This window comes from Chiloscyllium plagiosum, unplaced genomic scaffold (assembly GCF_037043375.1).
Source record: "Chiloscyllium plagiosum isolate Xiang-an unplaced genomic scaffold, Cpla_swu_hap1 HiC_scaffold_7, whole genome shotgun sequence".
Lineage (NCBI taxonomy): Eukaryota > Metazoa > Chordata > Chondrichthyes > Orectolobiformes > Hemiscylliidae > Chiloscyllium > Chiloscyllium plagiosum.
In genome coordinates, this window is record NW_028270145.1 from 66,592,297 (window position 1) to 66,618,757 (window position 26,461).

Here is a 26,461-nt window from a genome sequence, read left to right on the forward strand (position 1 = left end):
GTGGGTATTGGTTGACTGTCAGACAGACTTCAGTCACTGTCAAGGAGTATGAAGTGGCCTGGCCTCTAGTTGGCAGAAGGTACATTGGAGATTTTGCCCTTTCTGTAACCGTTGCTCCAGTCTCATATCACGCTGAAGAGCAGAAGCAATACCAACGGTGTTCTAGCTACCTGTTGCAGCCTTTATATGAAGAGGTCAACTCGTGAGGATTCTCTGTCGAATCTGGGATTTCATTACATCTCCATGAAGGCTCTGTAGTACTTACAAACCCTCTGCAGTCGGGTATGTTCTTCAAACTTACATTACCTGCAAAGTTAAAGTATTGCTAGTGCAGGGTCTACCTTATAGTCCAGGGATTGCTTTGTTTAAAATTCAATCAATGGATTACATTATCCAGGTTGGGAATTCTGGTATAATGTTAACCAGTGACTTCAGGTAAGCCATCGGTCTGAGCTTCAAGTACAAATTTGTGGAGGTTCGTGAATGTATCTCCTCAAGAGGCAGTGCCATGTGGGCTGTGTCAGAAGCAGCTTGTCTTGTACTGCACACCTCTAGGAGAGTGCAAGGCCTTATTGGTTTATTCTTGTTTCTTAAAAGCACTTTACTTACAAAATCTTTTCTTGCTTCAGACAGTACATATCCTGTCACTAATACTGTGGCAAGGTGGGGGAGAGGATTAAGTTGGATAGCCCTGAAAAAGTAGATAATGAATCATAATGCACAATCAATCTGTTCAATCTAATGCAAACCAATTTTGTGTTGCCTGCTTATTTGAATGATTCCTGCATGCAAGGAGCACAGACCACTCTTCAGCAGGGGGCCCAATCCTGTAATGTCCTAAATAAATTACACTTAGTTACTAAATCATAAAGCTTCCTGAGACAGCACCTTCCAGCACCTATCAATCATCTGAAATCACAAAGGCAGCAGATGCATACAAAAGCTACTTTGAGCCATACACCATATTAACTGGAAAATATATTGCTGTTCTTTCACGTACTGGGTCATAAATCTTGGAATTCCCTTCCTAACAGCACTGGCAATATAGCTAGACCACAAATGCTGCAGCAGATGAACACAGCAGCTCATCAGCATCTTCTCCATGGGAAATTTGGGATGGGCAATGCAGGTTGACCAAGCCTGCAACACCCACATACTGCATAAAAATAAGACTGAGAAATTTGTCTCTCTTGAAAGACATTGGGCTTCACAACCAGAGGCAGCAACTACTTGGAAGTGGGTTGAGTGTATTTGCATATCCTGTCTTCCAGGGAATAGATTGTTGCTCACTTCTGGATGCTTGTTTCTGAGGTCACAGCTGGCAGTGTAGCTGAAACTATCAAAGATAATGTTATGTTCACACTTAAATCGTCATCTCAACTTCTATTTTTAGCCCATCCCAAAATCTCTTCTCAGTTCCACGGCTCAGATAGTATGATTTTACATCCCTAACATTCACCCCAGCTTTGTCTTTGTGCCTTTTCCATTTCAGATATTCAAGCACTACAGCTTGGCCACACAATAGAATACAAATAAAGAATAATGGTGAAGACATAGTCACTGGATCAGACATTAAAAATGGCCATAAAATGGTATCTGTCGGTGGTGAGACATTAGAAATAAATGTGCCTCAGCCATAGAGTCATAGAGTTGTGGAGCACAGAAACAGACCCTTCGGTCCAACTGGTCCATGCCGATCAGATATCCTAAATTAATCTAGTCGCATTTGCCAGCATTTGCCCCATGTTCCTCTAAACCCTTCCTTTTCATATACCTATCCAGATGCCTTTTAAATATTGTAATTTACCAGCTACAACCACTTCCTCTGCCAGCTCATTCTATACACAGTCCACCCTCTGCATAAAAAAGTTGCTACTTAGGTAGCTCTGAAATCTTCCCCTCTCACTTTAAACCTATGCCAACTCATTTTGGACTCGCATACCCAGAAAAATCCTTACCTATTCACCCTATCCATCCCTCTCATGATTTTATAAACTTCTCAGCCTCTGACATTCCACGGAAAATAGCCCCAATCTGTTCAGCCTCTCCCTATAGCTCAAACCCTCCAACGCTGGCAACATGCTTGCAAATATTTTGTGAAACTTTTCAAGTTTAACAACATCTTTCTTATAGCAGGGACTCCAGAATTGCAGACAGTATTCCAAAAGAGGCCTAACCAATATCTTGTACAGCCATAACATGCCATCCCAACTCCTCTACTCAATGCACTGACCAGTAAAGGCAAGCATACCAAATACCTTCCTCACCATCCTGTCTACCTGTGACTCCACCTTCAAAGAACTATGAACCTGCAATCCTAGGTCTCTTTGTTCAGCAACACTCTCCAGGCCCCTACCATTAAGTGTATAAGTCCTGTCCAGATTTGCCTTGGCAAAATGCAACACCTCACATTTATCTAAACTAAACTCCACCTGCAACTCCTTGGCCCATCAGCCCATCTGATCAAAGTTCCAATCTACTCTGAGATAATCTTCTTCATTGTCCGTAACACCATCAATCTTGGTGTCATCTGTAAACATCTTAACCATTCCTTCTATATTCCATTCCAAATGATTTATATAAATGACAAAAAGCAGTGGACTCAGCACTGATCCTTGTGTCACACCGCTGGTCACAGGCCTCCAGACTGAAAAACAGTTTTGTCTCTGACTTTCAAGCCAATGTTGTATCCAAATGGCTAGCTCTCCCTGGATTCCATGTGATCTAAGCTAACCAGTCTACCATACGGAACCTTGCTGAAGTCCATATAGACAATGTCCACCATTCTGCCTTCATCAATCTACTTTGTCACTTCTTCAAAAAGCTCAATCAACTTTCATGGAAGGGGAGAAAAATAATGTGGATTCCAGCTCATCGATGGGTTCCACTGAACAAGACTGAAATGAGGGACTTGAAAGGACAGCCAAAAGAAGATGGCTGATGGGTGTATGCTATGACATGCATGGTACATTAAGAAGCCTTCGTCCAGATCCACAGGAGCATGCTTGCATCCAGAGCACTACCTTGATGCTAGATCTTGTACAGAGCGAGGAATGCATTCTTTCCAGCATGAAAGTGGTGGCCCATTTTGTTCAAACATTAATGGGTTTGACCATGATATTGTGTTTGATGGTTGATGATGCAACCTTCATTGCAACTCAGCCAAACCAACATTAGAGATTTTGATGCACAAATTTAACTTGTTGGGTTGACAGCTGAGGTTGCTGTTGTTGATTGCAGTGTGCAAAAAGATCACCAGATGTCAGAGCAGTTCATTAGCCCAACAGATTCCTAGGTACATTTCATTGGGTGAATTGGTAGCTGTGATTCTGTGGAACATGTTGCCCCCTCTTAAGAAGATAGTGTTCATCCTTTATTACTTGCCACTTTGTCAATGTCCTTACTGTATCCGGTCAGGCAGCCACCATGCTAGGGTGGTGAAGTCCACAGCTGAGCATAGCATTTCCTGTAATCTTTGCAATTTGAAGCAATGTTGAAAAGCACTAAATACATATGGAATTGCAGTAACCACCAGAAGAAAAACATCTCATCAATCTTGAAGGGTCTCAGATCAAAACAAATTCAAGACAACTGAACTTTCAATCCATGGTAGTAGTGCAGCTTCAGAAACAGACGCCCATTATATACAACATTTTGCAATCAGATACACAGAATATAAAGTTAAAAATCGCACAACACCAGGTTATAGTCCAACAGGTTTAATTGGAAGCACACTAGCTTTCGGAGCGACGCTCCTTCATCAGATGATACTATTATCGCTATCATCTGATGAAGGAGTGTCGCTCCGAAAGCTAGTGTGCTTCCAATTAAACCTGTTGGACTATAACCTGGTGTTGTATGATTTTTAACTTTGTACACCCCAGTCCAACACCGGCATCTCCAAATCATGACAGAATATAAATGTCAGCTTGTCATATTTCGGGAAAATCTTCAATCCTCAGCATATGCATGCCAAGAAGAATCATGACATGTCAAGAAGCTAATAAAATATTATCCAGAGAGAAAGAGAGCCCTGAGTCCAAAGTGGATCATGTTACTATTAAACATACAAAACTTATTGATCTGTTAAGATGGCAGCAGGAGGCTGCAAGAGAAACCCTTCAGCAAGTGATGGAAAGAGTTTTGTCAATCAAAGCTAGCAAACTCAGTGTTCACAGCTTCATCGAGACACATATTGGATTTGTCAAGTTTAAAGTTGAACATAGGAACAAACTAGTTCTTGATCTCTCTCTTGTGTTTCTTTTCGAAGTTCAAATGATTGATCATTAACCTTTCTTCAGCTAGCTGCTCAATGTGACCTTAAACTTCTGAACATTTCTGTACAAAGAGGCATTTTCCTCTTCCAAAGTATCTTACTGTTTTGTCACTTGGATGAGAATACTAGTTGTTCGGGTGCACATTTTTTCTCACTTTCAGTCTGCAAGGCTTAATTGTACTATTTTTCAGCTAGCAGTCGAACTTTTAGTTCAATAATCTCACAGAGTAAGGTAGATTCTTGACTAACTAGGGAGTCAACAGTTATGGGAGGCAGCCAGGAAAGTGGAGTGATATCACAATCAGATCAGCCATGATTTTATTGAAGGTGGAGCAGGCTTGAGGAGCTAAATGGCCTACTGCTTCCATTTCTTATGTTGAATTAGGCTTTGACAAATGAACAAAGTGATTTATCAGTTTAAGTCTACTTTATTTTTGATTCACTATTAAAACTAGTTATATTAAAATTTAACTCCATTCTCTATACGAGGGTGGGCTGGCCACAGAGCTCAAATTGTCTTCAGTCTTAATAGTACCCTTGGTATTTCGCTGTATGGACTAAAGTGTTTGCTCTTTCTTATAGAAGAAGCATGCAAAACAAGTCCACTTGTGCCATAATCTGAACAATTGTATTTAGCAATTGTGTTGATGCATTTTGTTTTCTGTGAAAACTATGCATTTCTGCCAACTGATCTTGAAACCATAGTGACATTAGCTAATTAATGTCAAGGTGGGTATTATCCTCAACTTTAGTGCGGCTGCTGTATTTCGGATAATAGCCTTACATATTTGCAAGACATCACTATTAGAATTATACCAGTATATCAAATAATTGACAGATACTTTGTTAACTCAAGTCAGAAATTTAACTATGTTCCTAATAAAAAGCAGCCAATTTCATAAAGGACCCATGCACTTCTGTTATCTATGAATTCTCCAGAAGTATTATTGGTATTATGTATGTGTACATATAATTCCATATTTCCCTTGTCACCCCTTTCTTGAGAACGAAAGGAGTTCTACACCATGAATATGTATCTCATGTGTGACTGCTATCACAGAATCAGGACATTCTGCTGCTCTGGAGCTATCATGATTCCTTATTCCATGGTGATTGTTTATGCCACTATCATTATAAGGGACAGGGAGATTCATTGGACAGCCACCCAGGTCAATGGTAATTGACTGGAACTCTGGTTCTTGATTGTTTGGAGGAACCAAAATATAAGATCTGAAGAGAATGTGGAGGAAAGGGAATTGTACCTTTAGTCTAGGTATAGCTATTGAGCATGTGAAAATGGAGCTATGAAGTTGTGACATCAGATCCCATTGGATTGGAGTTTGGGTCTATAAGCTTCAAAGAAGACATTTCTCCTAGCATCCTTCATTCAGTAGTAATGCTCAATGAAACATTTTGCTATTCACTCACAAGAGTTAGATCTCAAATTATGAAAGAGGGCAGTGTGAGGATCATGTTGGTACACATCATTGTGATAGAAAGGAAAATGTCTGAATATCTCAACAAATCCGGAGAAGTATTGAAATACTGTCTGACTAAAGGATGAAGGGATTTAAAATGATTAGAGCGTTCCTTATATTGCTCTTCCCTTATGAAAGCTGCTACAACAGATGGACAATTGAAGCTCGCTATTTGTATCATTATGCTAGGTGTACAACAAAAGATCTTCACAATTACTTTCTATCTTGTAACAAGACCAATCAATACATCTATATTTCTCCACAAGAACTTTATTCTGCCTAATTCTAAATTTACTGTCATTATGTATTTGAGTAGCGTAATGCAAATTTTTATGCATGCGAATATAAAATCGTAGCTGAGTTATATCATTTTTATTCCAAATACTTTATCTATTTTTTGACTTTTAAAAATTGCAGAACCATAAGAATACTCTGGGAGTAATTGAAATACATTTTAAGCAATATTTATGCCACAGGGAGAAAATCCATAACTGGCACCCCTTGAATATTAGTATAAAGCTTGAATCAACTTCAAACTACAAATTATACAGGGTGGTATTTATCTTTTTTACAGTTATTTGATCGGTTGAAACTCTTTGGGATGCCTGCAAAACACCAACCAGACTTCATCTACCTTCGACATGTGCCTCTTCGGAAAGTTCACCTCTTCACTGTGATTCAAGCTTCTTGTTTGATTATCCTTTGGATAATAAAAGCTTCTCGGGCTGCCATTGTTTTTCCTATGATGGTATGAACCTATTAATAATAAAGTTACCTCCAAATTATTTTGGAAATGAAATCAAAATGCAAATGAAGTTATTAATTCTATTTAAAATTATTTTAGTGACAATGCATTAAATTTAAGATATGCAATTATTATATTGATTTAGTTCATCAAACCCTTAAAAATAAATATTTACTAAGTATGCTCACAAATTAAACTTTTTACATGCATTTTTGAATGTATAATGTAAATAGGAAATTACTTAAAAGTGCACATACATGGAAGATTTGTTGCACTTTTGAAACAATAGAGTTACTTCTACAACAAAAGCAATATACTGCAGGTACTGAAAACCTGAAATAAAAGGAAAAAATTGCTGGAGAAACTTAGCATGTCTAGCACAAGTGTCGTGTTGGACTCAGGACTTTAACTCTGATTCTCTCTCCACAGATGATGCTAGGAATTCTGGGTTCCTCCAGCACTTTCAGAGGTTATTTCTCAGTTTCACAATTATGGTTTTCCATGTTAAAAACATCTGTAGTTTTCTCTTATATTAGTGACTGTTGAAGTTTGATATATTACAGGTATTGGCCCTCGTGTTTGTCCGAAAACTGATGGATTTCATCTTCACTAAGCGAGAGCTGAGCTGGCTAGATGATGTGATGCCTGAAAGTAAAAAGAAAAAATTAGAAGATGAAGAAAAAGAAGTAAGAGAATTGAGGGAGGGTTTTCCTTGTTTACTCTGACTATTTTTGGGGTCACATTAGGATAGTCAGAAGAGGACAGATAAACAATGTCCCACCTGTTAAAACTACACCAAGTTTACATCCTGTCTTATTTTCAAATGAATGAATCTGGTACCATTTGAATGACTTAGCTTAGAAGGGTTGCTGTGTCTTAATGTGTCTGTCTCACCATTTTTTTACCCTTTTGGTCTTTGTTTAGTCCTAAACTTTACTATTTAGTCGTCCTTGCCCCTCTCTTCAATTGTCATGCTATCTTTCACTACTCTCTTCTGAGGTAATCTTCCCTTCCAGTTTCCTACCTCAATCTTTCAGCTAATTGCCAACCTGCCTGCTCTCTTGCTACTGTGCAAAGTTTGCTTTCCTTCTAGTACCCACGCTTATGGATCCTACCCATCCAACTCATTCCTTCTCCTCTATCGTCCACTGCAGACTTTGCCAGCTGATCAACTGATACTGCCCTTCCACACATCACCCTCCAGAATGTCCATTTATTTATCTGCAAGTTCCTTGCTATTCATTACTTTACAATAAATTTAAGGCCCTCACCGCCAAATATTAAGGTGGTGGACCATATGAAGTTAGGAGTCTGCCTGCTGCCTTCTACACCACCCCAATTGTGTCTAGGTTGGGTGGGCAAGGCATCAAGCTGCCCTTGCCCCATTTTTGCTCTTAAATGACCAATTACTTTCTACTCTATAGGGAAGAATTGTGGATACTTCCTTTGAGGGATTTCCTACTTCCACTTTCTGTGCTCACTGGGCTTTGCTGGACATGGCTATCCAAAATCAATAAACTTAACTGACATCCAAAATGCATTACAATCAGTGATCAGACAAGAAGTGTTATCTGACTAGCCAGCAGCTCTCCAGGACAGATCACCTCCCAGATGGGGGCAGTGCTCCCAATCTACCTGAATTACTGCTTTCCTGTCTTAATCTTGTGGTTGGGAAGCTAAGTTTCAGGTGGACAGATTTGCCAACTGAGAAGTCTGTGGTCATGGTTGGGGGTGTAAGCAAAATGCCCCTTGTAAAACATACATCCACATTCACATTATAACCTGGTGGCTGAGACATAATGACTCCTTTCCCAAAATAAAACCTCTTGTTAACCACTGGCCTTGCCCAGACAATTATGGACTTGTGAGTGTGCAGGCTCACATGAAAACTACCTTTAAGTGTACTCAAGTAAGTGTTGTGCTTTTGTGGATACACATTGTATACTTTTCTCAAGTGTCTTGAATATGTTTGGAGAATGTGAGGATTGCAGATGCTGGAGAGACAGAGTTGAAAACGGTAGCACTGGAAAAGCACAGCAGGTCAGGCAGCATCTGAGGAGCAGAAGAGTCAATGTTTCGGGCATAAGTGCCCAAAATGTCGACCCTCCTGCTCCTCAGATGCTGCCTGACCCACTGTGCTTTTCCAGCGCCATCTTTTTTGACTCTTGAATATGTATCCTTGGGAATAGTCCCTAGTTTTGCTTGCATTTTTTACTAAATTGGTACATTATCAGTAGCATACTGTCTTTTTCATTGTTGTTATGGGGAGGGAGTTTGGTGTAACATTTTGCTGGTTGCTTCTGATGGGCACAGAACACTAATGAAGAAAGTAACCATCTTTCTTTTCCAGCTCTAGCCTAAGATGTGGAAACAACAGTCTGGCTTCCTTCAATACAGCTGGGGCTGGCAGGGTTATTATGGCAAGTCCTGAAATAGATCTTTAATTGGCCATTAACTGGTCAGTTAAGGGCCTCAGTAACTGGCAGGTAGCTCAGTCGTTGATGATTTACCTGCTGTCTGTTTTACAGATGTATCAAGATGGGGCGGGAAGCTAACTGTTCTATTTTATATAACCCTGACCTGCAAATAAGTCATCTGTGGGCAGAAAAATTCTCCCTCATTATTTTGTTATTTTTGAATGCAGCACATTTGTCCTGCAATGAAACAGAGCCAGTTGGCATCAATTGCATACACGGTTGTACTGCCTCCTGGCATAAAGAGCCTGATTTGGAGCAAGCTTCAATAACAAATAGTGGTTCCACTTGATATTCACTTACATTTCAAGAAGCATAACCCAGAAAGATAGCTTGGATTCAGTAAACATGCTCGAGAGAAGCCCAATGATCAAATTGCATCGAGATGGGGAGGGGGAAAATGAGACCCAAACTCTGACATGCCATTTATTTGTTCAAGTGAATTGATATTAACAGTTTGGTTTTTATTAATTCTTAAGGAAGAACAAATAATGTTGACAATAGAAGAAGGAACAATTCAGTTACCTTTGGACGGAGGTTACAGGTAGGATTTTATAGAAAGAATATATAAAGCATTTCTTTGAAATACTTTTTTTACTTGACAGCTAATAAAATCTCTACACCTTTTTAATTCTACTGTCATCAAACAGCAGGCTGTAGTTTATAAACCAGCATGTAAGAAGAATGAAGGACTGATTTTCCTGTTGTCCCAGAAAATGGACAGCTGACAATTTAACCAAATCCTATAGTGCTTGTAGTGTTCGCAGTCCATGTGCATTTGGTAGATCATGGTATTTTGCATAATTTGTTATATCTCCTGCAGGATTTCCACTTATGCACAGCTCACTTGCCGGCTTCATAGATATGTAGCTATGAGACTGACTGCCAGCAACATGTGGCTTGTTAAAAAAAATGGTAGCCATGGTGTGGAGGTCCCAGCGTTGGACCAGGGTGGACAAAGTCAGAAGTCTCACAACCCTAGGTTAGAGATAAACAGGTTTATTTGAAATCACAAGCATTCAGAACACTGTTGCTTTGTCAGGTGAAGTTGTAGGAAGCGCTCAGGCACCGAATTTACATGTAGAAAGGTAATGGCAAGATAATCCCAGGTAATTAAGGATGTAGAAAGATAAGTACAAATGGTGTTAGTGGCATGTAGACAGGCTGAATAACAAGCCTTTGTAGATGATCAAAGTGTCAAAAGGTGTGAGTAAAATGTCAATAGCTGAATAGCAAGTGACGGGATGCCCTATGATCCGATTAATAATTACAAAATATCAAAAATAGGTTAGTGCTAGAGTCAAACCAAATGGCTAGAATAACATGATCATTATAAGAATTACATTACAAGAGTCTAACCAAAGTAACAAGTAATCTAAAACTGTATAAACTAATTAAGGTAGAGAGATGATAACAAGTTATCAAGGCAATGGTGTCAAAACAGAGCAGTAAGGATGGTTTTACACATGCAGAGAAGTACGGTGAGACTACATGAACCGAAGGTCATGGTTCAGGCCATCCTAATGGATATGGAACTTGGCCATCAGTTTCTGTTTGGCAATTCTGTGTATCTCAAAGGCCGCCTTAGAGGATGCTTACCCGAAGATCAGAGGTTGAATATCCTTGACCGCTGGGAGGGAACACTCCTGCCTGGTGATTGTTGCACAGTGTCCATTCATCTGTTGTCATAGTGTCCACATGGTCTCACTGATGTACCATGCCACAGGGCATCCTTTCTTATAGCATATGAGGGTAGACAATGTTGGCCAAGTCACATGAGTACGCATTGGGGAACACTTAAGCATTCAAGGACATTTGTTCTCTGACCTTCGGATTAGCATCCTCAAAGATGGCTTTTGAGATACACAACAAAGCAGAATTGCCGAGCAGAAACTGATAGCCTAGTTCCATACACATTAGGACAGATGAAACTGTGATCTTGGGTTCATGTCACAATACATGTAACCCCACCATACTGTTCCTTGTTTGTAAAATCGTCCTCACTATTCATGCAACTTCTGTACCTATCTTGTTATTCCAGCTGTTTGGTTTGTCTCCAGCACCGTCTAATCTTTGATATTTTGTAATTATTAATCGGATCATTGGTCATCCCTTCAGTTGCAATTCAGCTATTGACACTTCACTCACACTGTTTTACACTTTTGATCATCTGGAAAGGCCTGTAATTCAGCCTGTCAACATGCCACACACCATTTCTATTAATCTTTTGACACCCTTAATTACCTGGGATTATCTTGCCTTTACCTCTCTCCATATAAAGTCTTTGCCTCTGCGCTTCCCTCAAATTCACCTGATGGAAGGAGCACTGCTCTGAATGCTTCTGATTTCAAATAAACCTGTTGGATTCTAACTTGGTATCATGTGACTTCTGACTTTGTTAAAAAAATAGCATTGATGAAATTTTGAGGTCTGAATGTAGTTGGTAGTTTACAGTTCTATCTCATGACTGACTCCCTGAGATCAACCCTGATCTGAAAATGCCCAAGCAAAAGGCTGAACATTAGCTTCTTTGAATGCCCCTCAAAGTAGCTCTTGTTGAATCAGAGGTAGAGGAAATGGAGGTTGAAAGTCTAGAGACATTCAGCTCAATTTTACACCTGTCCTTGTCCTGCACTTGCTATAGATGGACCCTAGTCTTGTTTATGCCTTGTTGAAGGCCTGAAATTGAACAGACATATAATGGACAATAAGGAATTCTGACCCTATTACTTCTGCTTTGCATCAAAGGATTGTACATTTTCTTAACAAAAATGCAGGAACAGAATACAAGGTGGAGGATAGGAAAAATATCTGGCTGTAACAGGCTGCTCCTTCTTTGAGGTATTTTAAGTGTTGGAGGTGAGTTCCTCGAATTCCAGGAGCAGTAATTACTGTTGTATATGCTGTTGCATTGTTTTGGAACTTTGGAGAGAAAAAAAGTCAAAACAAGGGCACTTTTAAAAGGGAGAGAAACAGACAAAGGCAGCACATGGTGAGGAGAGAGAGAGAGCAAATCCAAACTGCTAACTGAAACAGCAGTGAGCCAGCACAGTTACTGCCTTTGCTGTTTGAATTCATGTTTGAATGTGTCTTGGAATATTAACAAACGGTGAAATTCACAACTAATCTTGGAGGAACCTGTTTGGGAGAGTTCATAGCACAGAGACAGATAAGTGAATAGTTTTAAGTGTGGACATGGGGCCTTGCTGTAAGTCTGTAGTAGTGAATAGAGTGGGTTCTTTCTTGATTATATGGTTTACTGAGATATGTCTTTTGATTAAACTTAAAAATACAAGCCATAATAATTAATTTAGCCTTGAGCAATGTTTTGTAGAGGAATAAGATGGGATTATTTTCTGGGTCTGCAGTTTGGAAGAAGCAAAAATGGTCCTTAGTAGAATGATATGCTGTTCGTGTTGGATGTGGGAGTTGAGGGAGAGTTTATGTGCTACTGAGGATAATATCTGCAATAAATGCCGTTGGTTGCGAATCCTATCATATCGAATAGGTCGGTTAGAGTGACAGTTAGAGGCAATGAGGAATTTACAAGAGCAAGGGGGTGTGATGGATGGCAGTTATAGGAAGGGGGAAATATCGCAGATACAGTCACATAGATGGGTTAGCTCCAGGAAAGGTAAGAGAGGTAGGCAGGTACTGCAGGAGTCTTCTGTGACTATCCCCATTTCAAACAAATATGCTGTTTTGGAAAATGTAGAGGGTGATGGATTATCAGGGAAATGTAGCACAAACAGCCAAGTTTCTGGTATTGAGACTGGCTCTAATGCAATGAACGGTATGCCGGGTTCCAAGAGATTGATTGTGTTAGGGGACTCTCTAATCCAAGGCACAGACAGATGTTTCTGTGGCCAGCAATGAAAAATCAGAATGGTGAGTTACTTCCCTGGCACCAGGATCAAGGATGTCTCAGAGAGGGGCCAACAGGAGGTCATTGGAACCAATGACATAGGAAGGGAAAAGGTTGAGATTCTGAAGGGAGAATAGAGAGAGTTAGGCAGGAGTTCAAAAAGGAGGTCCTTGAGTAGCAATATCTGGAATACACCTGGTACTATGAGTTAGTGAGGGCAGGAATAGAAGTAGATGAATGCATGGCAGAGTTGCTGGTGTATGGGAGAAGGATTCACATTTTTGGATCATTGGAATCTCTTCTGGGGTAGAAGTGAACTGTACAAGAAGGACGGATTGTGCCTAACTTGGAAGGGGACTAATATATTGCAGGGAAATTTGCTGGAGCTGCTCTGGAGGATTGAAACTAGTTTGGTTTTGGGGGGGCCGGCGGTTGAGGAGGCTGTGTGGACCCAGGGAGATAGTGAGGAAAGAGATCAATCTAAGACTGGTACAGTTGAGACCAGAAGTGAGTCAAACAGTCAGGGCAGGCAAGGACAAGGTAGGACTAATAACTTAAACTGCATTTACTTCAATGCAAGGGGCTTAACTAGGAAGGCAGATGAACTCAGGGCATGGTTAGGAATATGGGACTTGAATATCATAGAATTATAGAAACATGGCTCAGGGATGGACAGCACTGGCAGCTTAATGTTCCAGGATACAAATGCTACAGGCAAGACAGAAAGGGAGGCAAGAGAGGAGGGGGAGTGATGTATTTGATAAGGGATAGCATTACAGCTGTGCTGAGGGAGAATATTCCTGGAAATACATCCAAGGAAGTTGTTTCGGTGGAACTTAGAAATAAGAAAGAGATGATCACCTTATTGGGACTGTATTATAGACCCCCTAATAGTCAGAGTGAAATTGAAGAAAGAAATTTGTAAGGAGATTTCAGTTATTTGTAGGGATTATAGGGTGGTTATGGTAGGAGATTGTAACTTTCCAAACATAGACAGGGACTGCCATAGTGTTAAGGATTGAGTTGGAGAGGAATTTGTTAAGTGTGTACAAGAAAATTTTCTGATTCAGTATGTGGATGTACCTACTGGAGAAGGTGCAAAACTTGGCCTACTCTTGGGAAATAAGGCAGGTCAGGTGACTGAGGTGTAGTGGGGGAGCACTTTGTGGCCAGTGACCATAATTCTATTCATTTTAAAAAAGCGATGGAAAAAGATGGACCAGATCTAAAAGTTGAAGCTCTAAAACAGAGGCCAATTTTGAGGGTATTAGGCAAGAACTTTCAAAAGCTGATTGGGGGCAGATGTTCGCAGGTAAAGGGACTGCTGGAAAATGGGAAGCCTTCAGAACTGATATAACGAGAGTCCAGAGAAAGTATATTCCTGGTAGGGTGAAAGGAAATGCTCATAGGTATAGGAAATGCTGGATGACTAAAGAAATTGAGGGTTTGGTTAAGAAAAAGAAGGAAGCATATGTCAGGTATAGACAAGTGATAGACAGATCAAGTGATTCCTTGGAAGAGTATAAAGGCAATAGGAGTATACTTAAGAGGGAAATCAGGAGGGTGAAAAGGGGACATAAGATAGCTTTGGCAAATAGAGTTAAGGAGAATCCAAAGGGTTTTTACAAGTGCATTAAGGACAACAGGGTAACTAGGGAGAGAATTGGGCCCCTCAAAGATCAGCAAGGTGGCCTTTGTGTGGAGCCGCAGGAGATGGGAGAGATATTAAACGAGTATTTTGCATCAGTGTTTACTGTGGAAAAGAACATTGAAGACATAGAATGTGAGGAAATAGATGGTGACATCTTGAACAATGTGCGTATTATAGTGGAAGAAGTGTTGGATGTCTTGAAACGCAAAAAAGTGGATAAATCCCCAGGACCTGACCAGGTGTACCCGAGAACTCTGTGGGAAGCTAGAGAAGTGATTGCTGGGCCTCTTGCTGAGATATTTGTATCATCGATAGTCACAGGTGAGGTGCCAGAAGACTGGAGATTGGCTAATGCGGTGCCACTGTTTAAGAAGGATGGTAAGGACAAGCCAGGAAACTATAGACCAGTGAGCCTGACATTGGTGGTGGGCACGTTGTTGCAGAGAATCCTGAGGGACAGGATGTACGTGTATTTGCAAAGGCATGGACTGATTAGGGATAGTCAACATGGCTTTGTGCATGGGAAATCATGTCTCTCAAACTTGATTGAGCTTTTTGAAGAAGCAACAAAGAGGATTATAGAACATAGAACATTACAGCGCAGTACAGGCCCTTCGGCCCTCGATGTTGCGCCGATTTGTCATACCATCTAACGTACAGTATTCCATGTACATCCATATGCTTGTCCAATGACGACTTAAAGTTGGCGAATCTACTACCATTGCAGGCAAAGCATTCTTACTACTCTTACTACTCTCTGAGTAAAGAAACTACCTCTGACATCTGTCCTATATCTATTACCCCTCAGTTTAAAGCTATGCCCCCTCGTGCTCGCCGTCACCATACTTGGAAAAAGGCTCTCCCTGTCCACCCTTTCTAACCCTCTGATTATCTTATATGTCTCTATTAAGTCACCTCTCAACCTTCTTCTCTCCAACCAAAACAGCCTCAAGTCCCTCAGCCTTTCCTCGTAAGACCTTCCCTCCATTCCAGGCAACATCCTAGTAAATCTCCTCTGCACCCTTTCCAAAGTTTTCACATCCTTCTAATAATGTGGTGACCAGAACTGTACACAATACTCCAATTGCGGCTGCACCAGAGTTTTGTACAGCTGTAGCATAACCTTATAGTTCCAGAACTCGATCCCTCTATTAATAAAAGCTGTATGCCTTCTTAACAACCCTGTTAACCTGGATGGCAACTTTCAAGGATCTGTGTTCCAGATATCTCTCCACCCTTCAGGCACTCTGCCTGTATTCCTGATGAAGGGCTTTTGCCCGAAACGTCGATTTTACTGCTCCTCGGATCTGCCTGAACTGCTGTGCTTTTCCAGCACCACTAATCCAGAATCTGGTTTCCAGCATCTGCAGTCATTGTTTTTACCTATATCTCCCACAATCCCATTCCTCCGCATTTTGTACAATAGCCTACTGTGGGGAACCTTAACAAACGCCTTGCTGAAATCCATATACACCACATCAACCTATTTACTCTCATCTACCTGTTTGGTCACCTTGATGAGGGCAGAGCGGTAGATATGATCTAAATGGACTTCAGTACGGCATTCAACAAGGTTCCCATGGGAGACTGGTTAGCAAGGTTAGATCTCATTGAATACAGGGAAAACTAGCCATTTGGATACAGAACTGGCTCAAAGGTAGAAGACAGAGGGTGGTGGTGGTGGCAGGTTGCTTTTTAGACTGGAGGCCTGTGACCAGTGGATTGCCACGAGAATCGGTACTGGGTCCACTACTTATCATTTATGTGAATGGATTTGAGCTTATGAGGTGTAGTTAGTAAGTTTGCAGATGACACCAAAGTTGGAGGTGTAGTGGACAGCAAAGAAGATTACCTTGGATTACAAGGGGATCTTGATCAGATGAGCTAATGGGCTGAGGAGTAACAGACACAGTTTAATTCAGATAAGTGGAAGGTGTTGCATTTTGGGAAAGCAAATCTTAGCAGGACTTAAACACTTAATGGTAAGATCCTAGGGAGTGTTGCTGAACAAAGAGACTTGGAGTGCAGGTTCATAGCTTCTTGAAAGTGGAGTCGCAGATAGATAGGATAGTGAAGGCGGCGTTTGGTATGCTTTCCTTTATTTGACAGAGTATTGAGTGCAGGAGCTGAAAATGTGTTGCTGGAAAAGCGCAGCAGGTCAGGCAGCATCCAAGGAACAGGAGAATCGACGTTTCGGGCATAAGCCCGAGGCTGGGTGCTGGTAGCTGGGAGTAGATTGGGTTGGGATATCTAGTCGGCATGGAGAAGTTGGACCAAACTGTTTGTTTCTGTGCTGTACATCTCTATGACTGTATAACATCTACCTCCATGTCCATGTTAATAGCTAATGCGTTTTATAGGTTTTGTTTTAGTTTGTGTGAAGATTCAAGTTTTGTATTTAAATTGCTTCTTTTGCAGAAACTACATTCAAAATGTATTGTAACTGTGCTGAAATGTTAGCACCAAAGAATTCTCAATCATTTAGAAATAATGGTGACTATCAAGAGAATAATTTTTCAACCTTCTTTAGGGATGATCCTTCTGTTATTAACATTTCTGATGAAATGGCCAAAACTGCTGTCTGGAAAGCACTCCCAATGAATACTGGAAATGCAAAAAATAAAGACACTTTCTTTGCATCAAAAAGGTATGTATTTTATCTCCATTCAATTTCTTGGTTCGTTGAAAAAAGTTTAACACTGTATCTTTTTGGTAATCTAAACTAAGAGTAGATATGAAAAAAGCATGTTAGTGTTTCAAACATTTGGAAGAGGACTGTCTTACATTTGGGTATTTCTAGTTACCACAGGCTGGATTTTAATTTCCTGACATGCTGGGATTGGAGTGAGTGTGGGGGTGCTGCTCAGTACTATGAGGGAAAAATGAAATTAACTGCAGCATGCAAATATGGTTTTTAAAGCCAACCATTATAATGTCATAGCAATACCTGGTTTGTTGAACAGTTAGGTTAAGTGGGAATGATGAGACATATGGTGGGACAGTGGCTCAATGATTTTCATTGCTGCCTCACAGCATCAGGGATCTGGGTTCAAGTCCAGCCGCGGGCAGTTATCTGTGTGGAGTTTGCACATTCTCCCTATATCTATGTAGGTTTCCTCTGGGTGCTCTAGTTTCCTCCCACAGTCCAAAGATGTGCAGGTGAGGTGGCTTATCAAGTCATACAGCATTGAATCAGACACTTTGGTCTAACTAGTCAGCACTGACCACGTTCCCAAACTAAATTAGTCCCATTTGGCCCATATTCCTCCAAACCGCTCCTATTCATTTCCTACCTGTCCAAATGTCTTTTAAATGTTGTAACTGGATCTGCCTTTACCACCTCCTCTGGCAGTTCATTGCACATATGAATTTCTCTCTGTGTAAAATCACAGAATCCCTACAGTGTGGAAACAGCTCATTCGGCCCAACAAGTCCATTACAACTCTCCAAAGAGCATCCTACCCAGACTTAGCCCCCAACCCGATCTCTATAACCCTGCATTTCCCATGGCTAATCCCCCTAGCCTGCACATCCCTGGGCACTATGGGAAATTTAACATGGCCAATCCACCTAACCTGTACATCCTCAGATTGTGAGAGAAAACCGGAACATCCAGAGGAAACCCTTGTAGACACAGGGAGAATGTGCAAATTCCACACAGAGTGTGTGGAAAAGTTGCCCCTCATAACCCTCATGCTCCAGTGAAAAAGTCCCAGCCTATCCAGCCTCTCTTTATAACTCAAACCCTCCATTCTCAGCAGTAACCTAGTAAATCGTTTCTGAACCCTCTCCAATTTATTAAAATCCTTGCTATAGCAGGGCGACCAGAACTGTACACAGTATTCCAGAAGAGGCCTCACTAAGGTCCAATACAACTTCAACATGACATCCCAACTCCTGTACTCAAAGGCCTAAGCAATGAAAGCAAGTTTACAAAATGGCTTCTTAACCACCCTGTCTACCTGTGATGCAAATTTCAAATAAGGCATAGAAGGGATTAGAATAATTAGGTGGTTGTTTTTGATGGTGCAGACTCAATGCGCCAAATGGCCTTTTCCTCTGCTTAAATTTAGAATAAGAATAACTTACTGAAAGGTATGGCAGGGGAGGTCAGTTGTATGGGTTGCATAGCTGGCAGTAGTGAGAAGTCTTAGTCACCCCTGGCAGTTTGAGCCATAGGCGAAAGTGAGGACTGCAGATGCTGGAGGTCAGAGTCTAGATTAGAGTGATGCTGGAAAAGCACAGCAGGTCAGGCAGCATCTGAGGAGCAGGAAAATCAATGTTTCAGACAAAAGCCCTTCATCAGGAATGGATGAGCCATCTCACCTGCAAGAAGTCCATCAGTTTGACCAGTTAGACTAGTGGTTATAGAGTTTAAGCATTGGCTGGAGGCACAGCATTGCACTTACGAGGCTGAGAGTTGCATAGATAGCATGTTTTTAGATGTGGTCATCCCACAGCTTCAGGAGATGCAGTTGTTTTCCATTTTAATAAAACCACCTTGCTCCCATGCTAACAACTCATCCTTGACCTACAATAGTGTTCTAGTGAAGCTCAACACAAGCTGGAGGAACAACAACAACAATAAACTTCGGCACTTTGCAGCCTCTGGGACTCAGTATTGAGCTCCATAGTTTCAGAGTATGATCTCTGTATTCCATTTTTCTTACATCCCCATCCTCCCACAGCATTGATTTGTAGACTTTGTTCTCAGCAGAGCAGACGCAGTATCTCCTTTTCACAGTCAATATTTACACCGATTTTACATCTGAATTTCTCCTTTACCAATTTTGTCACTGTCTTTGTCTTTTTTTCTGGCCATGCTCACCATTTGTACACCTTGCTCTTCTTCCCTGTCTGGTACTAACATAAAAACAACTGTATTCCAGCTCCTTTCAGTTCCAAAGACAACTCATTCAGAACTGAAAGCATAAAGTCTGTTTTTCTCTCCAAAGATGATACCAGACTTGAGTTTCTCCAGCACTTTGTTTTATTTCAATTTTCCAACATCCAGACTATTTTGCTTTTATCAGAGAGAGACCTTGGTGTGCATGTCTGTAGATCCTTGAAGACAGCAGGATAAGTAGATATAGCTGTTAAGAAGGCATTGCCTTTATTAGTCAAGGCAGGAAATACAAGAATGGGGAGGTTATGATGGGGTTGTATAAAAGGTTAGTTAAGCCATAACTGGAGAAAAGCATGTCATCCTAATTGTTGAGCTATAAGAAGGTTGAGATTGCACAAGAGAGGATACAAAGGGGATTCAGTAGGATTGATGGGCTATGCTAAATTGCCCTTAGTGTCCAGGGATGTGCAGGCTAGTTGGATTAACCACAGGAAATGCAGGGTTACAGGAATAGGGTAGTGGATTGAGTCTGGCTGGGATGCTCTTTGGAGAGTCAGTGTGGACTCAATGAGCTGAATGGCCTGCTTCCACACTGTAGGAATTCTATGGTCTTATGTGAGTCAATTTAACTCTTATATTTAAAGGGATGTAGGGAACAGGAAATTTGATGCATTTTGGAATTTGGAAGGTGGCACAATGAATTAGCAAAATGCGGTGTGCATTTGTAAAGTCTGTGCCTCGTTTTACTGATGACTCTCTAGATATGATTCTGGAGGCTTTCAGGGCCTGCAGGAGATGCTGTTTCTTACTTACGGGAGGAAGAAACCGGCCAGTGAAACTAAGGCAGTGTGACAGGGACTGAAATGTAAAGGTGAGCACACCCAACTATACACTGCATCATACCAATACCATCTCTTTCCCTTCCCAAGAGTAGTATCATTCCTAATATAAGTAGCTCGCACTGCAACCATCTTTTCTGTCCATGTACTTCCTTGCACCTCATCTGTCCATCCACCATGACACTCATTCTCAGCCTTATGTAATATCATGCCTCTAACTCATAGTCACCATCAACAAATACATATTATCCATTCATTAATAAATTTCTGTGACTCATACAGATTTCACCCTTTTTTACTTCAGGAAAAGAGGACTCGACATGAGGAAAAAGGAGAGAAGTAGGGGCAGTCTTGCAATTGACAACTGCAGAGGTGGGCAGTGTGGATCTTGCCAGAGCCACCTTATGCTTAACTATCAGAGGTGGAGTCATGCAGCTACCCAGTGATGGAATTAAATATCAAACATGGCATGCACCACTTATTCATGGTGTGAGTGAACTATGACCAAGTGAATGATGATCACCTAAAACTATCTTAGTTTCACTACAATTCTGATTCATGTTTTTAATCTCCCAAAGGACCTTCATGTGAGCTGCAAGAGGTGGTTAAGGAGGGTAATGATGAGTAATCAGAGAAGGCAACTCATTTCGGGGCACATAGAAATGGGATTCATGCAAACCATGTAAAGAAGATGCATCACATCACAAAGATTCATCACATGATGAATTGCACATCAAAAATGAAGATGAGCAGACTTTGGAGACATGCAGAACAATGCAGAGTCTGCATCAGAGGGTGCAGGATTTTTGAAGATCTGCACAGCTACATGCAGAAGCTAAACCTTGTTATTTGACAAGGCGTAGCTCTAAATAGATGTGATGTATTACTAAGCATTCCAGCTACACTGTGATCGCATGTAGAGGGATTGAAGAACCTCTCTCAAGCCTGGGAAGCATGAATATTATTGATGAACCAAGCCTTTGGGGTGATCTCTTTGTCCATTACTGAACATGTTGAATGCCATTTTATCTGGAATTCTTGTTACCCTAATCTTGGCAACACTAATCTATTGCAAAGTACACTCCAGCTCATTGCTAACATAGTAGCAGAGTGGAACATGAGAGGGATAATGATGAAAGGGGACTTGGAACAGCATGGTTATCTCAAGGCTGTTTCCGTTCTTAACCATTGCAGTCACCTCCACTCTAGTTAATGCCACACTTGCAGATTTGTTTCCTGATAGCTGAGTCTGCTGCCTCACTGCTAAATGGAACAATCTTTGGCATGGGCTCCAACATTCAGAGAATGCTAACCATATGCAACTTAGCATTCAGGACAAATTCCTGAGTGTTCTGACTGTATTTCTGCTGAAGCCATAGGATTTAAGAACGATATAGATGCACTGGGAAGGAAAGATTTGTAATTGTACAAGGGTATGCACATGATTGTATGACACACTGTTAGAATGTTAAGTTTCTGTTTTTGATTTGAGCCCTGAAAATGTTATCTATTTCTACCAATTCCCCATCTTGCCCATTTTTTGCCTTCAGCCTGGCAAATGGGTTTTTCATTTGTGATGAATTGATATTTAATAAGAGCTACAAATCTCCTCAAAACTTATTAATAAAAGACCAGAAGATAGGCTGTTCTGCCCTTCAAGCCTAGGACCCTGGTCCAACACTCCAAACTTCCACCTTCCTGCCCTTTCCCCTAACTCTCCATTCCCCTACTGATCAAGAATCTATATATCTCAGCCTTAAATATACACAAGGACTCTACTCCCACAGTCCTCCATTGCAAGGAGTTCCAATGATCGCAACTTTCTGAAATAAGAAATTCCTTCTCATCTCAGTATTAAATTGATACCTCTGAATTCTGATGCCCTCTGGTCTTAGACTCTCATTTAAGGAAAACATCTTGTCAGCATTTACACTGTCAAGCTCCTTAAGAATTTTATATGTCTGAATAAGATCAACTCTCATTCTTCTAAACTCCAATGAATAGAGTCCCAACCTGTTTAATCTTTGCTCAAAGACAATCCCTCCATACCAGGGATCATCATAGTGAACCTTCTCTGAACTGCCTTCTTTGAAATAATACCTTAAATAAGGGGACCAAAACTATTCTCAGTACTCTAGATATGCCTCACCAGCACCTTGTAGAGTTGCAGTAAGATTTCCCTACTCTTATGTTCTTAACTCCTTTTAAATAGGGGCCACATTCCATTTGTCTTCCTGATTAGCTTCTGCATCAGTGTGCCAGTTTTGTGTTTTATGGAAAAAGTACTCCAAAGAACCTTTGTATTGCAGCTTTATGCAGTTTTTCTCCATTTAAATAATACTGTTCTTCTCTCTTCCAAAACAAACAACTTCACATTTTCCCACATTTTGTACTCCATTTGTCACATTTTTGCCTTCCTTACTTATTTTGCCCTACTTATCAATATCTCTCTGCAAACTGTTTATATCCCTCTTGAGATCTGCCTTTCCACCAATTTTTGGTTATCTGCAAATTTGACTACAGTACATTCATTTTCTTCCTCCAAGTCATTAATATATATTGTAAAGTGGTAGTCCCAGCACTGTGGAACTCACTGGTCATAAGGGCTCTGTGAAAGGAGTCATTTGTAGGTGTGTTTTGTATTGGTAGAATGAAAACATAGTGGTACCCATTGACTTTATCATGTGACTGGTGTTTGGGTGCCCTGGTGGACCCTCATGGTATAATTTCAGGCAACAATGTGTGTGTTGCTGTTGGTAGTATTGGCTGCGTCATCTTCCATCACCACCTCCTCAGAATTGTCTGCAGTGACTCTCTGTTCTGTACTTTGTTCCCCTGCAGATTTAATGCATCCTGCAATACAATGTTGTGCTGAATACGTCATGATCAATCTGGAGATCAGGGCTTGAGAGAGTTGAAGGGCAATACCAGTTCTATCAAGGCACTTGAAGTACATCTTTACCTTGCCAATGGGTTGCTCAATAACAAATCTGGTTGTCAAATAGTTTTCATTATATTATCTTCTGGGACTCATTGAAAAGGTTTTTTGGAAATGTTTTGAGCCTTGCAAAGTTCTCATCATTGGAGGGCTTGTGACATGATTTAGCGAGATGTCCTACAGACAACTCAAGGAATAGCCTGACATTATCTGTAAGGTATGATTCAGTGAATTAGACTGTACAGGCATCACTATCACTATCCCTGAATATGCCCTGTCAAATTGGCAGGACAGAGCCAGCTGGAGTGTGTTGCCTTGGCAGTCTGGATATAGCTGGAGTGTGTTGCCTTGGCAGTCTTCAACATTTACTTTGAATCCCATGAAATCTCAAGGTCTCAACTCAATAATGGGCAAGGATATCTCCCAATGATAACCACCAACAATCCACCACCCTTCCCATCAGCTGATGAATTGGTGGTACTCCATGTTGAACAAAAACTGGATGAAGCACTGAAGATGGCAAAGGCAAAGGATGTACATAGATGTGTATCACAGAGTTTGCCTCAGTACCACTATTATTTGCTGACCTGGCTGACTTCTAAAGCAGACTTCTAATATTGGTCTGTAATAGGTGGTGAGGTTACCAACGGGAGGAAAAACCGACTTGAACTCATTTTCACTAATCTTACTGCTGCAGATGCATTTTCCATTGCAGGCATGATTGGCTGAATGGCCTTTTTCTGCACTGTAACAATTCTTTGATTCTGTACAGGTTGAAGCAGCCACTATAGTCCTTGAGAAAACAAAATCCATCTTAATATTGAGGATACCTTCCATCTTGTGTGCCAAATTGTATAGCATATGAACAGGTCTAGCAAGTCAAACCTAGACATCCTTAAGACATTGTAGGTTGCCATCAACAGAAACATTGTATTTGATCATAGCTTCATGGTAACCTCATGGCCTGGCATATTACAGACTCTACTGTTATGATCAAGACAAGGGATCAATGCTGGTCCAATAAAATATGCGGAGGACGTGTCACAAGCCACACCAAATATACAAAAAAATTAGGGTCAACCTGGTGAAGCTATAATGTAGGACTACTTGCACGCCAAACTGAGAAAGCAACATGTAACACATAGGGCTAATCTATCCCTTGACCAATGGATTAGAACTAAGATATGTAGTCATATCCAGTCATAAATGATGGTGGACAATTCACTTAATAAATGAAAGAGGAGTCTCAACCAGAATTGTCAAGTGTATAATTTATCTTGACCTTTTCCTGAGGTCCACAGACTCAGATGTCAGTCTTCAGCCAATTTATTTCAATCTGTGTGCATATCAAGGAATAGCTGAAGGCTCTTTATATTGCAAAGGCTACAGCACAGAAAACACTGTACTGAAGAATTGTGCTCCAGCACAAGCCTTGTCCTTAGCCAAGATGTTCCAGAACAGCTACAACACAAGCATTGCCCAACATTGTGGACATATGTCCAGATATGTCATGACCACAAAATGAGTGCAAAACCAATGTACCAATTATTGAATCATCAGTCTGCTCTTGAACAAGAGAAAAGTGATGGAATATGTTGTCGAAGTGCTATCATTGTGACACCTACTCAGCAATAATGTGCTCACTGATGCTCATTTGGGTTTCTCCAGGACCACTCAGTCCCTTACTTCATTACAGCCTTGGTCCAAACATGGATAAAACAGAACTGAAAAGGTGAGTTGAGAGTGACTGGCGTTGATGTCAAGGCAACATTTCAAGACATCAAGGAGCTCTGGCAAAACTGGAGCCAATGGAAATCAGGAGAAGAACCTCCATAGGTTAGAGACATACATCACAGAAAAGAGGAGAGGGAAATTGAATTATTTTTATTATTCTCCACTTTCCATAACAGAGTTAGATTTTAATTTATATTATTTTCCTCTCACTTTTAAAAATAGGTACTGACGTGTTTCACTGAAGCCTGTTTGTAAGTCAAATTTAAAATGATGCTCAGCACATTTTAGATAGAAACAAAGCATTCAAAATCCGGGAAAGTGATTTAAAATAGAAATCAGACACTCATCTATCCAAGAAAGGAGAGTAGTTGCAAATTGCAATTTACTTAAAACCAGAAATAACAGAATTAATTCAGGTGACTTAGTGTTTTGTTTTCAGTTAGCTATGCAGAGTTCATTTCTCATGACAACTGAGACAATTGATTACTGGAGGTACCAGGTTTGTAAACGGGGAAGGTGAATTACATGCTTCTTTTTAGTAATCAGATTTTGGAAAGATATTTAGATCTGAGACAGGCATTTAGCAAAGCATGGAACTGTTAACTCTTCAGATTTACAACCAGACTGACTAACAAAGTCAAAGCAAAATAAGTAACACAGATTCAAACAAACCATGCTCTTGCACATAACTAGAACTTCTGATTGAGAAATTCAGCTAATGAGGAGGATTTGATGTTCTCTCTTTAGAAACCATTATTTTTTAGTAAATAACTGTGAAATCATTAGCACTAAGTCAATCCTATCAATGGTCTCATTTGTTCAGAACTGAATGAAATACAATCTCATCTATACCTTTGTATTAACTTGGCTGGAATTTTCATACATTGCAAAGGGTGTCACATTCTAGGACATGATGAGTTTGCTTTTCTCCTTCAATTACGGAAGTAATTTCTGGAAGTAGTCAACTTGCTCATTCTGTGTTCAAATTAGTTCAAAATATTTAAAATCCAGCAAGAGTCAATTTTTGAGTCATTTTAAGCAAGATCGTTTGTCTTAAAGCATAAAATTATCTTTGCCATCTCATCTTCTGGATATTAACAATGCCTAGTACAAAGGAAGATGGTTGTGGATTTTGGAATTTAGGTATCTCAGATACAGGGCATTGTTGCAGAGGTTTCTCAAGATACCTTTGGCTGAAAGTATCACCTCAGATACTATGTCAATTACTTTCTTCCACCATAACTTCAGATCTGGTTGCTCATTGATAATTGCATGTTTTGTAACTGTTCAGATTATGAATCAGTCTATGCCAGCATTCAGCAAGGCTAGAAAACATTCAGGGTTGGGCTGAACTGTCCCAAGTAACATTGCTGCTACACAAATACCAGGCAAAGATCATCTCCAACAAAGGTGAATCAAGCCATTGCCCCTTCTCACTTAATGGCAATATCAAATTCCACACTACCAACCTCCTAGAGGGTTACCATTGACCATAAATTTACCTGGCATAGTTGTTAAAATATTGTGACTATAAAGGAAGCTCCATTTTTACAGAACGGCAAGGAGAGAGGTCAGAGAGAAGCGAGGGCTGCCTGGAAGGGTAAGTTTTCCCACC

At 40.6% G+C, this 26,461-nt stretch overlaps 1 protein-coding gene across 3 annotated transcripts in view; it reads left to right on the forward strand.

Moving 5' to 3' along the window:
* The window catches only part of LOC122551630 (sodium-driven chloride bicarbonate exchanger-like), a 285,117-nt gene that overhangs the window by 242,362 nt on the left and 16,294 nt on the right, over positions 1–26,461 (forward strand). For all 3 annotated transcript variants that reach the window (XM_043693862.2, XM_043693863.2, XM_043693861.2), the window contains 4 exons: positions 6,329–6,502; positions 7,063–7,185; positions 9,453–9,517; positions 17,020–17,136. In XM_043693862.2, the coding sequence (XP_043549797.2) occupies positions 6,329–6,502; positions 7,063–7,185; positions 9,453–9,517; positions 17,020–17,136 (479 nt within the window). The remainder of the gene's footprint in view (positions 1–6,328; positions 6,503–7,062; positions 7,186–9,452; positions 9,518–17,019; positions 17,137–26,461) is intronic.